General features: G+C 45.1%; 1 protein-coding gene across 1 annotated transcript in view; it reads right to left on the bottom strand.

Moving 5' to 3' along the window:
• Positions 1–15,377, bottom strand: part of LOC137537133 (zinc finger protein 605-like) — a gene marked incomplete at its 5' end in the record, with an annotated part of 31,117 nt that overhangs the window by 5,685 nt on the left and 10,055 nt on the right. Inside the window, one exon of the mRNA XM_068259263.1 lies at positions 11,246–12,109. Within this exon, the coding sequence (XP_068115364.1) occupies positions 11,246–12,109 (864 nt within the window). The remainder of the gene's footprint in view (positions 1–11,245; positions 12,110–15,377) is intronic.

Raw genomic sequence — 15,377 nt, 5'->3', positions numbered from 1 at the left:
GCAGTGTCCTTAAAGGTGATAAGTTTTATCATCCGTCTCGTGGTATACCGTTTTCGATAAATGTTTTTTATACGTGTGATTCTACGTTTGTGGTGTATATGCTCAAGTTCCCTTGTGGCCTTGCTTATATAGGAATGACCACACAGTGATTAAAGGATCGGATATTTTACACACAAGTTGGCCATACGTAACAAAATGAAGGTCCAGGCTGTTTCTGACCATTTTACTGCAAATAGGCATTCTGTATCCCAACTGAAGGTAACAGTAATTGATTCTATTTCTCCTAACCTGCGAGGAATGAACCGAGAGGTAGAACTCCTGAAAAAGGAGGCTGCCTGGATTAGGAAGCTGGGGAAATTAGAACCAGGGGGCCTCAATTGTAAGTACGATTTGGGGTTCTGTATACGTTAGCGCGGAGAGGGCCAGCGCATACCACAAAGGCTGCATCTGAAATGACCAACAGCTCACATGTGCAGCACCTATAATAAGCTATCTGCACACTTCGCATTCAATTCAGATGCAAATCATATGCATAACTACTATTACTTACCATGGAAAGAGGAAACTCAGGAGTACAGGCTGGGAGCAGCTAACCTGGTAGTTACATACTAGCAAAATTATGAAAAGGGGGGAGGTTGCACATCTCTAAAAACATGCTGCAATTGACTGGTTAATCGCTCAGGCATGCACCACCTCTATTAGGCTGAAAATGCATGCTCTGCGTCCAAAACAAATGCTACATTTATTATACTATGGAGGAATGTTGGCTTCCACTATAGTTTGCATGCAAAGTATAATATACTGGAAACTTGCGCCACGGTGAGACAGACCTCCGGGCAAGTGGCCTAACCTAAATTAAAAACAACATATGTATAACTTTGGGAGCAGCTAAGCAAAAATGTGTAACTTACTGTACATTTTAATGGACAGCGAGGAGAGGGCCATTACACTCACTCGTGTGCCTGCAATGGTGAGAGAAGGGCAAGCTGCTGGCAGACTCTCATAGGGAAAAATTAGTTAGGCTCTTGTAGGCTTGTTAGCTTGCTCCTGGCTGATTCTTATTGCAAAAATAGCACCCCACAACAGCTCTTTTGAGAGCTAAACTTGCTATTGTGATCTATTTTTTTTTCTGTGTGTCCCACTGACACTTGTGTTGCATAGACAGCTTTTGTAATTCATACTGTGTTTGTGCCAGCCCAGGCCAAGCACAATCAGACAGTGACTACCTGTGTCAGCCAGCTGCACATTGTGTAATACCTATTACTGCACTTTTGTTGCATAGACAGCTTTTGTAATTCATACTGTGTTTGTGCCACTGCCAGCCCAGGCCCAGCACATTCATGACTACTGTACCTGTGTGTGTGATAGGCAGCTGCACATTGTAATACCCATTACTGCATATACCTACCTAGCGGTTGTGTTCAGTGAACCCACCTCATCACTGTATATACCTAACTGTTGTGTTCAGTGAACCCACCTCATCACTGTATATACCTAACTGTTGTGTTCAGTGAACCCACCTCATCACTGCATATACATTACTATTGTGTTCAGTGAACCCACCTCATCACTGTATATACCTAGCTGTTGTGTTCAGTGAACCCACCCGGCCATCACTACACAAACAGCTGTTTGCGGTGCGTTAAACACAGTGAGTTTGGTGTGTCAGTGTGAAGCAGTACACTAATTACACTACCTGATTGATGTATACACATGCAAGATGTTTTAAAGCACTTTAGGCCTGCTATTTAGCATTCAATGGGATTTCTGCCCATAAATTGCTGCTTTGCGTCAAATCCAGATTTTTCCCCGGGACTTTTGGCATTTATCCCACTCCGCCATGCCCCCCTCCAGCTGTTAGACCCCTTGAAACATCTTTTCCATCACTTTTGTGGCCAGCATAATTTTTTCTAGTTTTCCAAGTACGCTCCCCATTGAAGTCTATTGCGGTTCACGAAAGTTTGCGCGCACTGAACTTTTGCGGAAGTCCGCGAACCGAAAATCGGAGGTTCGGGCCATCTCTACTCCCAAGGTTATACATATGTTGTTTTTAATTTAGGTTAGGCCACTTGCCCGGAGGTCTGCCTCACCGTGGCGCAAGTGTCCAGTATATCATACTTTGCATGCAAACTATAGTGGAAGCCAAAGTTCCTCCATAGTATAATAAATGTAGCATTTGTTTTGGACGCAGGGCATGCATTTTCAGCCTAATAGAGGTGGTGCATGCCTGAGCGATTAACCAGTCAATTGCAGCATGTTTTTAGGGATGCGCAACCTCCCCCCCTTTTCATAGTTCTGTATATGTTAGTCCAGTGCTTTTGTTGGGGGGATAGGGTCTCTTTCCTTGTCGTCTGCAGTTTTTATAGAAATAATATTTCTATATTTTGTATATTTATACTCTTTTTTGCTTTGTTTTTAGGTACACGTCTTGAGTTGCGTGTTGCCCATTGACGCCGCCTGCACCTTTTGTTTGGCCAGCAATGATTGGCTCTTTGTATAGGCCAATCAACACACAGGTTGTGGTGTGCTATGTGAGCGCTGCGCTTTTTGCCCACGGCTGATGCCGCCTATTACAAGTTTACAGGTGAATGATGTTAGTGGTTTTGGTTTGATACATTTGCATATTACTGCTTCCTGTTCCCCATCAGGTCCGCCAGTTGTCCCGCCCAGACTGACACCTGATAGGCGTTTTTATTGTGGGTGGGGTATTTAAGGCACTTGGTGTGTGTGTTAGTTTGTGGCTTATGCAATTGGAAGAAGGGCTTTGCCCGAAACAGCGTCTGTCTTGCTGTCACGTTTGATGCAATAAAAGAGCTTTAATTACACTTCCAGTGAGGTGCCGGTCCTTTGGGAGAAAGTCTACCAGTGAGTCAGTCAGCCCCTCTCACTATCAGTGCGCCTGTCTAGCCTTAGATGGACTGTGATCCATGAGGTAATGTCTGCTCAAGGAACAGTGATCCATGCACGCTGTGTTATATTATAAGGCAGTGCGAGTGCGTGTATGAATGCACAGGCATGAGTGTGCTGCTAATATAACCCTATGGGTAAAACATGCCAATTATAGATCATTATTAGGTGTTTGCTGGGAGACGATTGAAAGAGCAGCTGTCAGCCATATTATCTCAGAAACAAACCCCACATATAGAAGTAGATAAATACTTACTCTACTTACATAACATGTATTGCACTGTCCACATTTTGATTATAGTGATTTTTCTATAGCTAAAAAAGAGAAAATCCTTCTTAGGACTTTCCATTTTGACTCTATCTTGAAGCCAATCCTGACATCATTTCCTCCCTTACTTTGTGTATCATTGCCTGCCCCCCTCCCAGTCTTCACACACTCCCACCCAGCTCTGCAGTAGAAACTACATCAAGAAATATTGGGCCATCGGAGAGGAACAGAGGTGTGGGAGGGGAAAACAGTAGGGAAAGAGGCTTCAACCAATCAGGCTGCGTTAGTTAAGTCTGAGGGGAAATAATGAAGCAAAAAAGGCAACTCAGCATGCCCTGCAACTTCATTTTTGTGTACCAAATAAGAGTCAGGTACACTGGGGACTGCTCATTTATCAACAAAAAAAGTAATAGTGATTTTAACTGTTGGATTGTCTGGTTTGCATCCTTATTACATGTTTACCAGATTAAAATGAAGAAATGATTTTTGATTTTATGCCCGACAGTTACTCTTGAATATAAAGCTGGTGGCAGACGTAATTCATCAATTTTAATTGGTTTTAGTGTACGAGGTCCTTGCCTGGCTTACCGGCAAATCTGAGGCTGTTTGTGGATGTATGTCTATACCTTTTTGTGCAATAAAGTTTTATATTACCTGTTAGCATCGTGACTCATGTGCAATTTTATTTATGATCAGTGTTCTATCGAGTTAATTGCTACGTCTATAATCTGAGACTATGGTTGCAAACTGCATTGTATTATTGGGATAAAGGCATGGCAGACTTTTGCACGTCTTTCTATATTAGTATAGGTTTTATTAAAGTGCATCTGAACTCTTGCACAGGACAGAAGGAAAATGGAGAGAAATGCACCCTGTATGTATTTAGTGAGTTTAGCCTGTGTAATTCCCTCTCATTTGTGTCTAATCACAAGTTGTAATTTGATCTATCCCTGTGTCACATGACTGCCATGGCAGAGATGGCAGATAATCTCATTTGAAAGCACAGGAGGTTAACAATATGTCTGCTTCCATGAATCATTTTAGTAAGGGGGCTTTTAGGATCATTGTAGTCCCTTACACACTCCAATGAGTTCTGGGTCACCATGAGCTTGCTGGTTAGTCTGTACCTCTCGGTGTTACAAAGCCTACTGCATAGAGCCAAATTAACCCATGCCATGCACTGATGAGGATCAAGCAGTCTGTATGCATGTTGGATTAATGTGGCTCTGTACAAATTAACAAGCTAACACATCATTGCATTCCAGAGGTTCTGGAGGTGTGTTCAGCTTCTAAGGGTAACAATGGATAACCCTTTGGGCGATACAATTATATCGCCCAGGAGGTGGCGCAGCACTATTTTTTTAAATTTTTTATTTTTTAAATCATGTAGCGAGCCCAGGGCTCGCTACATGATAGCCGCAGCGCAGCGGCATCCCCCCACCCACTCCGATCGCCTTCGGTTCAGAACGGGATTTCCTGCTGGGCTTCCCCGGTTGCCATGGCGACGGGGCGGGATGACGTCACCAACGTCATGGACGTCGTGACGTCAGAGGGAGTCCCGATCCAACCCTCAGCGCTGCCTGGCACTGATTGGCCAGGCTGCGCAAGGGGTCGGGTAGGGGGGGGGCTGCGCGGCACGGCGAGCGGCGGCGGATCGGCGGCGATCGGAAGTTACACGCAGCTAGCAAAGTGCTAGCTGCGTGTAACAAAAAAAAAAATTATGCAAATCGGCCCACCAGGGCCTGAGAAATCCTCCTGCGCGATATACCCCGAGCTCAGCTCGGGATTATCGCTCAGGAGGTTAATTTGCATATATTCAGCAGTGATGCACTGGGAGACATCTCAAACTCACTCTAACCTGAATTATAGCAAATTCTTTCTGTTTTAAAGAGGATCTGTAACGTCAAAACGTCCCCTGGGGGGTACTCACCTCGGGTGGGGGAAGCCTCCGGATCCTAATGAGGCTTCCCACGCCGTCCTCCGTCCCTCAGGGGTCTCGCTGCAGCCCTCCGTGAAAGATGACGTCAATATTTACCTTCCCGGCTCCTGCACAGGCGCTCTGACGGCTGTCGGCTCCGAACTACACGGAAATACCCGATCGCCGTCGGGTCTGCTCTACTGCACAGGCGCAAGTTTCCGGCGCCTGCGCAGTAGAGCGGACCCGACTGAGATCGGGTATTTCCGTGTAGTTCGGAGCCGAAAGCAGCCACAGCGCCCCCGCTGGAGCCAGCAAAGGTAAATATGGAATTTACAGTCGGGTCTGTCGCCGGCTGTTCTGAGGGCTGCAGCGAGACCCCCGTGGGACAGAGGACGGCGTGGGAAGCCTCATTAGGATCCGGAGGCTTCCCCCACCCGAGGTGAGTACCCCCCAGGGGATGTTTTTGAGGTTACAGAGTCTCTTTAAGAAAGCAAACTTTTGTTTTTCCATAAATCAGGCAGTAGAAATAGTGCAGATTTATTTAAGGATTTGTATCAGCTGTAATATAGAAATGGTTTTTGTTTAAAGGTTATTATGCTGCCGTGTATGTTTTAAAGCAGAGAGGAGGTCTGAGTTCAGGTCCACTTTAAGGATCGCCAAGCTGGAGACAACACTAGGGAACAATGGATCTGGTCCATATAATGGGAAGCAGTCAGGGGCTTCTCTGCAACTAAGCTTGGATGTGGAGATGTCCTTCAGCCACCTCCTCTGGCCCGTTCTGTTGTAAAGAGAACCCGAGGTGGGCCTTTTTGTAAAACAAAACATGCCACCTGATCTGGGTGGATAGTTGCATCAGGTAGCTTCCATTATTGCTGCTCTCGTGGCCAGAAATCCTGTACTTTCCCCTTCAGTGAGCCCTGAGGCGAGAGCTGGGGAAGGGGAGTTAGGAACGCCCCCAGTGGGCATTTTGGAGGAGGGCCTTTCCTGCAAGGGACGCCCCTTCCCTTCGAGGTTGCTGACAAACTGCACGACGGCAACTTCAGGGGGTGACAGGGCAAAGAGGGGTGCATAGGGGACACCGAGGCATGTCATAGGGGTGACCGAGGCATGCTTCTGTGTCCCAATTGTCTCACTGTGCCACCTCGAGTACAGTTTAAAGGACAACTCTAACAAGAAGGATATGGAGGCTGGCATTTTATTTCCTTTTAAATACCAGTTGCTTGGCAGCCCTGCTGATTCTCTGCCTCTAATACTTTTAGCCATAGACCCTGAACAAGCATACAGCAGATCAGGTGTTTCTGCTATTATTATCTGACAAGATTGGCTGCATGCTTGTTTCCGGTTTTATTCAGACACTACTGCAGCCAAATAGATCAGCAGGGCTGCCAGGCAACTGGTATTGTTTAAAAGGAAATAAATATGGCAGCCGTTATATTCTTGTCACTACAGTTGTACTTTAACCCCCCCCCCCCCCCCCCCCCCCTGCGGTATGATTATTTATGGATTTTAGGGCCTTTTTAAAAGGTTTCAGACCCTAAAATCAGGAAAAAATCATGCTGCCAGAATGCCAGCAGCAGCTCCTTCTCTCACTCACCTCCCTGGACTACAGCGTTGCAATTTTACCTCCATTCTCCGGGTGGCGCTGTAACTCTTTGGTGAGATCAATGACGGCAATCTCACCAGTGATTCAGAGCCTCGGAGGACAGGAAGGAGAATGGCTACCGATGTCTGGATCCCCTGGGAGGTGAGTAAAAGCTTCTGCTGAGCGCAATACTCTGCATAGAGCTCCCAGCGGCTAGCCCAAGTGTAGCTCAGGATTACTGCCAGGGAGGTTAAGATAGCCATCCATGTAGAGATAATGGGCAGATTCAACCAAGAGACAGATCTCTCTCTGATCAGAGTCATACTGATACTGAGCCATACACCGCAGGCTGACTTCCGGTCTCAGCATGAAAATTGGCCTTGTGATGCTGCCTCATTGCTCCCGTCACGTCCCACCAAATGTTATTGTGTCAATCCGTGCCTGTGCATTAGGATACTTTACCTGTCCACTATCCTCCAAGTGTCCACTGTACTACCGCATTAGCGCCCCACAGGGCTGCCAGTGTTATAGCATGCGAGACACCTGTGTGATGTCACACGTGCCCCACATTCTACAGTATATGCCACTAGTCAGATGGGACCCGAATGCAGAAGTACAGTGGCCACTCAGCGAGGATGTAAAGCCTTGTAATCATGGTTACCTTTCTTCCCAGCTGGCACTAGATTATTCCCTGCAAAGCAGACACAATCCCCTTACCAGTAATGCCAAGATACCAGCCTGTTGCTGTCTAGCAGATGTCTTTATATCTTCTAACATGTGACAAACTGGCTAATATAACATACTTAATTGCGTTGTGTATGTTTTGAACTCTACACATGGATTTAATTTGTGTATACCTGTGTGTATGACTGTACACATATTACTTTTTTCTCATTTCACTTAATAAATGCTATTTTGTTTAAAAAATAAATAAATTGGCATTTACCTTCCTAAACATTTTAAATTGCTGCCACTGTCTGAGTGCCTTGAAAAATTTGCCATTACCTGTCTAATAAATTTGTAGTTGCAGCCACCAGGGGCGTAGCGATAGGGGTTGCAGAGGTTGTGACCTCATCGGGGCCCCAGAGGGCCCTCCCTCAACTGCAGTATTAGCTCTCTATTGGTCCTGTGCTCATAATAATCACTTCTATGGATACTTTGAATAGTGGTAATCATTAAACTATTCCTCATCCTGACAATGTAGTTGCCATTGGCAGGTTTTGGTGTGCCATATCAATTGTTATGTATAGAGTGCTTGGGGGGGCCCCATTGTAAAACTTGCATTGGGGCCCACAGCTCCTTAGCTACGCCACTGGCAGCCACTGTCTGAGATGGGCAAACAAGGAAGGATCCGCAAGCCAGACAAAGATGATGACAAAAGCTGATGTTTATTGGAAACCCCACATGACACAATGCAATAAAACCACAGGATCAACTGACGCTTACAATGTAGGCCCGATACGCGTCAGTTGATCCTGTGGTTTTATTGCACTGTGTCATGTGGTACTTCCAATAATCATCAGCTTTTTTCATCTGCTTTGTCTGGCTTGCGGATCCTTCCTTGTTTGCCTATGTGGATTGGCCTGGCTCACCAGATCCTGCACCGACTGATATGATTGGAGGGGGTTACAGCATACATGAACTTTCTTCATTTGCCAATGCCTGAAAAATTGGGCATTTACCTGCCTAGAGGCAAATAACGATATGAGCGCTACAAGTGAACACACTAATTGCTGCCAGAGGAATTCCAATCCACAATGGAACACAGATGCCACATTAAGTATGATCCTCAGCGCCGGTTGTCTCACTCTCTATGCAACCTGCAGTACCCAGTGCTCAGACAGAAGTGGCCACCACCAGGGCATAAACCACAATAAGGCTATTAGTTGCACAACCAAAGAGTATTCATTTATTAAAAGTTCACAAACACAAAGTTCAAACCAAAACTCACATTGAGGGTCCATGCACACTGGACCCCTCTTGCATAGTATCGCATAAAAAGGTATCTGTACGGACACAGCGGTCACATACAACCCTTTACTGTCACCTCCCTTCAGGTGGATCGGAGTAGCCCGTTCTCCTTCCGAGGTGTATGTGACCGCCGTGTCCGTACAGATAACTTTCTATGCGATACTATGCAAGAGGGGTCCAGTGTGCATGGACCCTCAATGTGAGTTTTGGTTTTAACTTTGTGTTTGTGAACATTTAATAAATGAATACACTCTGTGTGTGCAACTAAATGCCTTATTGTGGTTTATGCCGTGATGGTGGCCACTTCTGTCTGAGCACTGGGTACTGCAGGTTGCATAGAGAGTGAGACAAACTGCGCTGAGGATCATACTTTATGTGGCATTTACCTGCCAAAACATTTCTTTTTCGGCCTCACAGTGGCTGCAACTAGAAATGTTTAGGCAGGTAAATAGTGTGGCTTATTTAACATTTATTAGAATGAACGCGGCACGAATCTCAAAGAGATGCAGCACGGACGTGTAATTCCCATTCCTCATGCAACACAGGTATCAGTCAAATCGGGCACCGCCATTCACTTTAATACATATTAGCAGCAAGCCAGGGCCAAAGAGGCCTTATAAATACATGTGCATCTAAACATACACGTGGTAAATGTCTGCAACCCATGCTACCTACTGCAGGGCGACGTGGTTTGCAGACACTTACCACATTTCTGCCCACAACTAACATCTATTTTGCAAACAGAGTTTTACCTATACTTCAGCATAGGAGCAGCAGGAGAGTATTGTACAGTGTTAGCCAAAAGTAAAAGCAGGAAGTCTTGATTCAGGATGATACAATTTATTGGCTAACTTAAAGCGGGTCAGAGATGAAAAACTAACTATAACAAGTAACTTGTCTATATATCTTATCTAAAGTTTAGATAGTTTACACAGCAAATCTAGCTGCAAGCAGCTTCAACAGTTTATGATTACTTCTTCCTGTGATACGAGAGCAGCCATGTTCGTGTACATTTGTAATCGGCGCAGGAGACTTGGGCACAGGATACAGCCGATATATGGCTGATCCTGCTCCTGCACAAGTACCCGGCCGCGTTTAAATACTATTCCTCCTCCAGGCCGCCATGGATGGTGGGGAATGAAATCATGCAGCTTCCAGAAATTGCTGGAAGCCGAATTATTGTGTTTTAACAGTCACTTCAGCTCAGTCTTCTGACGGCACTAAAGTTACTCCCTGTGCGCCCAAGTCTCCTGCGCTGGATTCATTGTGTTTGGCCATGTTCTGCTTGTGATCATTACACACAGGCAAGCTGCTCTGCATCTCCAGCCATCAGCCTGTGAAAACTTTACTCCCCTCTCATCCTCCCTCCTGCCTCTGAAATCTCAGGCTAATAACAACTCTTCCTCCTCCTGCCCAGACTGAGCTCCCATAAGCCCTTGCTACATGGGTCTCAGAGTGCCAAGGCACTGGAGGAGCTGTGGGCGAGGCTTGCTTAGTTTATAGGGAATTAGGGTATTAAAATAAAAACAGTATTTGGCTTGAGGAATGTCCTATAAACTATATGAAAGGAACACAAATTATGCAAGGAGTACAATTTTATCTTGGATCCACTTTAAGAGCTGTGCAGTCTTCTATAAACTTCATTCCTGTTTGCTTACAAGATGTTAGAACAGACATTTTTGCAAAAAATCTATGTAAGTCTTTTGATGTTGCATGTATATACTGTAGCTGTCGGTTCCAATGTCTTGTAAGCAAACAGGATTGGAGTCTGAAGAAGGCTGCACAGCTGAAAGCTTACTCTTATTCTCATTTATTAGCCAATAAATGGTATCATCCTGATTGAAAACTTCTTGCTTTTACCTATTCTATGAACAGGATTCCTGTGTATTAAATACCTTTGAACGTCATCACATTCTATTAGTGATTATCCACTCATTGCCTCAGTTTAAGCTAGTGACTTTGATTCACCCGCACAAAAAGGAAAAGCATTTTGACCTGCATCATCCTGCATAAGATTTGCACTAAATGTGCTACGACTATAAACTGCTAAACTAATTTTAAGTACGTTTAATGATTGATGATTCTTTCAAAGAAGCCTGCAGAGTTTATTATCAGGCTAATTGCATAATTTTGTTTATTAGTAAGTTAATTGCATACTTTTGCTTTTAAATGTTTGCACACTTCTTCAGCACCCTCCCAGTTCATTTTATCACTGCAGTGAGTGGAGGTGATTGTGGTCTGAATGTGCCAGTGACTGTAGGTGCGTACCGATATATCAACTATTGTCTATTAATTCATTTACTGTTATTGCACACTTCATATTCTCACATGGGAGGATAAAAAGCAATTGCTCTGGACCACACTTTATTTTATTTGGATAATTTGTTACATAATGGTATTTATGCACTTAGCACTTTTTTTGGATTATTACAATATTGTATTTTTATGGGAGAGGGTGCTACTACCATTTTTAAATTAGCTGCTGTTGAATTTACTATTTACCGGCACAACACTGATCCTTGCATTATAACTCCTAATATGGCCGATCTGTGAGCAGTGACAGTCATAACTAAAAACATATTCAATATTGATTACTCACCTGTTCTGCCCCCTGAAAGTGTTTTTTTCTCTTTCTTTGTCACCATCATCACACCCTCCTCTGCAGACTGCTGATCACTCCTCACACAGGTCTCTTCTTCTTCCTCTTTAATTGTCACCTTCATAATACTCTCCTCCATAGACTGCTGATCACTCCTCACATATGTCTCTTCAGCTTCCTCTTTATATGTACCCATGTCATCGCCCTCCATAGACTGCTGATCACTCCTCACACAGGTCTCTTCTTCTTCCTCTTTAATTGTCACCCTCATAATACCCCCCTCCATAGACTGCTGATCACTCCTCACATACGTCTCTTCTTCTTCCTCTTTAATTGTCCCAATCATGTAACCCTCCTCAAAAGACCATTGATCACTCCTCAAATATGTCTCTTCTTCTTCCTCTTTAATTGTCCCCATCATGTAGCCCTTCTCCATAGACTGCTGATCACTCCTCACATACGTCTCTTCTTCTTCCTCTTTAATTGTCCCAATCATGTAACCCTCCTCAAAAGACCATTGATCACTCCTCAAATATGTCTCTTCTTCTTCCTCTTTAATTGTCCCCATCATGTAGCCCTTCTCCAAAGACTGCTGATCACTCCTCACATACGTCTCTTCTTCTTCCTCTTTAATTGTCCTCATCAAGTCACCCTCCTCCATAGACTGCTGATCACTCCTCACATATGTCTCTTCTTCTTCCTCTTTAATTGTCACCCTCATAATACCCCCCTCCATAGACTGCTGATCACTCCTCACATACGTCTCTTCTTCCTCTTTAATTGTCCTCATTATGTCACTCTCCTCCATAGACTGCTGATCACTCCTCACACAGGTCTCTTGTTGTTTGAGCTCAGATCTTACTTCTGAAAAGGATAACAAATTATAGCCATAACATATTAGCAGTAATAAACAGAGCACAGAAAAGAACAACATTTGCTAGGGGGTGATAATATCCCATAAGCTGTGGTCTCCTGCACATTCCCGACACCACGATGACGCATGCCAACACCGCCACACACCCGATTGAGCATATCGGCCCTACATCTTGCAATATATGCCTGATAAAGGCTCCCTGCACACTGCATGCGATTCCGATTTTTAATCGTTTCTGCATGCTGCGTTTTTCCTCCGTTTTTCTGTTGATTGTATTCAGGGAAAATCGGAATTGCAAATTGGAATCGGAATTGCAAAACGCATTTGCAGTGTGCAAATCCAACCATTCAACCAATTTGAGGGTGAAATTGGCCACATCCTCAATCAGGCATGTAATTGGTGGCACCAATTTTAGATTCGGATGGTCGGTACCAAGTCGCCTGATGTACGGCCATCATTAGATACATCCAGTTTAGATTAACCAATTTTACCACCTCCATGGCCCCAATTCTCAATGAGTTACCACATTCAGTAACCAAATGTCAGAAAGTTACTGACTGCAGCAGGACCAAGTTCCTATCCACAAGGTTTCTCCCCTGAAATGACCTTTGTGGAAATAAAGTGATAAAAGTGCAGCAACATGTCAGTGACAGGGCATCCTATATAATAATAGCCCTGTCGCTGCATCCTCCTGTGTCCCCGTGTCCTTGCATTGTGCCCGGTACGCATGCGCGGAATGCGGATGGACTTCAGACAGCGAGGAGGATGGGTGGCCATGTGTGCGTCTTCCTGCATCCCGGTTGTGCGCATGTCCAGGAGCAAAAACATGCGCACATTTCGAGGGTCGCAGCCGAGGCCTTACACATGTTTTTCAATCAACGGAACTTTAAACTAGTAAATAGTTATGTTAGAGGTAAATACCGCAAAAAACAGTAATAATAAAAAGACTGAATTCTGTTATTGTTAATTACCAATTTTTTTTATCATGTTAGTACCTGGCGCTATTTGTCACTTGCAAACTGGGTCCTATTGGACTAGCCCACTAAAAGTGCTTAAAAAGTACCGATACACTTTATTAGTAAAATAATCATAATATGATAGAGGGGTGGTATATGAATACACAGCCCTCCAGAGGAATAGTGTGCACCCCGAAATCTCAAGAGACAGAAGGGGGGTATTTGCTTATCCCCCCCCCCCCCCCCCCCGCACACACACACTCAACAACGTCTGTATGAATAGAAATGTGGGGTGTATCCATCCCCCTCCTATCTCATATGGGTAGCACACTATCACAGAGGATAACACACTGGCTGACTTGCTGCACAGGTATATGTCTGGACCTGTGCAATGGACTAATCAGTCATCACCTGGGTCGGACTAATACTGACCCTCATACAAAAATGTTGGGTGGGATAAGTAAACAAATAATGGGTGCTCCTAATATAATACAGTGACAATACACATATCCTCGACTAGTGACCAGTTTCACCTGAAAAGGCTTTATCAGGAGGTGCTATACAACAGTGCAATGCTATGTACAAATACACAACCCACACACAATCACATTTCACTGGGAGGGAGGAGGCGCCGCAAGATGTGATGTGGGGAATGGATAATGGAAGCTGGATAAAACATACAAAAATAGGCTTACCTCTAAAAGAAGGGGGTAGCCCAAAAAAGTAATAATAATTTTTTCATAGAAACCAGACACTTGAATGATAACGCATTTCGCGAATCACAGTCCGCTTCCTCAGATCAAATAACAAAAGTGTCTGAAACAATAAAAAACATTGGCACTCCTCAGTATGCAAAATAGACAAACAAACAAAATATGTGACTGTGTATGTCGGTTCCTTGGAACCCTCACACCCCCTTTTCTTTTCCTGGAGAGCGACCTACATTGACGAAGACTAAAGAACCCGAGTGAGGGCGGACTTTCCTCAGCAGCCGTTACACTGTGGTTGCTTTCCTCACCAGCCGTTACACTGTGGTTGCTTTCCTCACCAGCCGTTACACTCTGGTTGCTTTCCTCAGCAGCTGTTACACTCTGGTTGCTTTCTTCAGCAGCCATTACACTGTGGTTGCTTTCCTCACCAGCCGTTACACTCTGGTTGCTTTCCTCAGCAGCCGTTACACTCTGGTTGCTTTCCTCAGCAGCCGTTACACTCTGGTTGCTTTCCTCAGCAGCCATTACACTGTGGTTGCTTTCCTCACCAGCCGTTACACTGTGGTTGCTTTCCTCAGCAGCCGTTACACTGTGGTTGCTTTCCTCACCAGCCGTTACACTGTGGTTGCTTTCCTCACCAGCCGTTACACTGTGGTTGCTTTCCTCACCAGCTATTACACTGTGGTTGCCTTCCTCACCAGCCGTTACACTGTGGTTGCCGGTGAGGACGGGCTTTCCTCACCAGCCGTTACACTGTGGTTGCTTTCCTCACCAGCCATTACACTGTGGTTGCTTTCCTCACCAGCCATTACACTGTGGTTGCTTTCCTCACCAGCCATTACACTGTGGTTGCTTTCCTCACCAGCCATTACACTGTGGTTGCTTTCCTCACCAGCCGTTACACTGTGGTTGCTTTCCTCACCAGCCATTACACTGTGGTTGCTTTCTTCACCAGCCGTTACACTGTGGTTGCTTTCCTCACCAGCCGTTACACTGTGGTTGCTTTCTTCACCAGCCATTACACTGTGGTTGCTTTCCTCACCAGCCGTTACACTGTGGTTGCTGGTCTTGCAACCTATTCCTGTGAGTATTCTGCACATACTGTTGTTGAGTGTCCCATACCCTCAACGTGCTACATTATCAGGGGCTCCTGGTGTCCCGGTCACGTTTTTTGTCTCCTTTGGAAGGTCCTCGGACTCCATTGGTACCACACCCTCTACAATCACATTTTATTACTTCACATCTAATTGCATGTAGCCTAAAGCCTTTTGAGCTGTGTTTGCTGGACTTTGCTGCTTCCAGCATCTCCTGGCTGGGGCAGTCTTATGGTTTGGTAACGTCGGTTCTCTGCTTTCTGCAGTGGCAGTCAACACTCCCCACCAATCCACACTGTCCTGCCACTGCAGAAAGCAGAGAACCAGCATTACCACACCATGAGACTACCTCGGCCAGGAGATGCTGGAAGCAGCCTGTGAGGGAGAAAGGATGGATGGGGATAGAACCAGATAGAAAGCAGGGAAGAAAAGGACGGACAGGCAGAACTGCTCCCTGTATAGCCTGAGGAAGCGGGCATAGACCCGTGAAACGTGTTG

The sequence above is a fragment of the Hyperolius riggenbachi genome, chromosome 10 (genome assembly GCF_040937935.1).
Source record: "Hyperolius riggenbachi isolate aHypRig1 chromosome 10, aHypRig1.pri, whole genome shotgun sequence".
In the NCBI taxonomy this organism is placed as follows: Eukaryota; Metazoa; Chordata; class Amphibia; order Anura; family Hyperoliidae; genus Hyperolius; species Hyperolius riggenbachi.
Note: the sequence above shows the minus strand (reverse complement) of the source record. Positions and strands in the feature narration are given on the sequence as shown.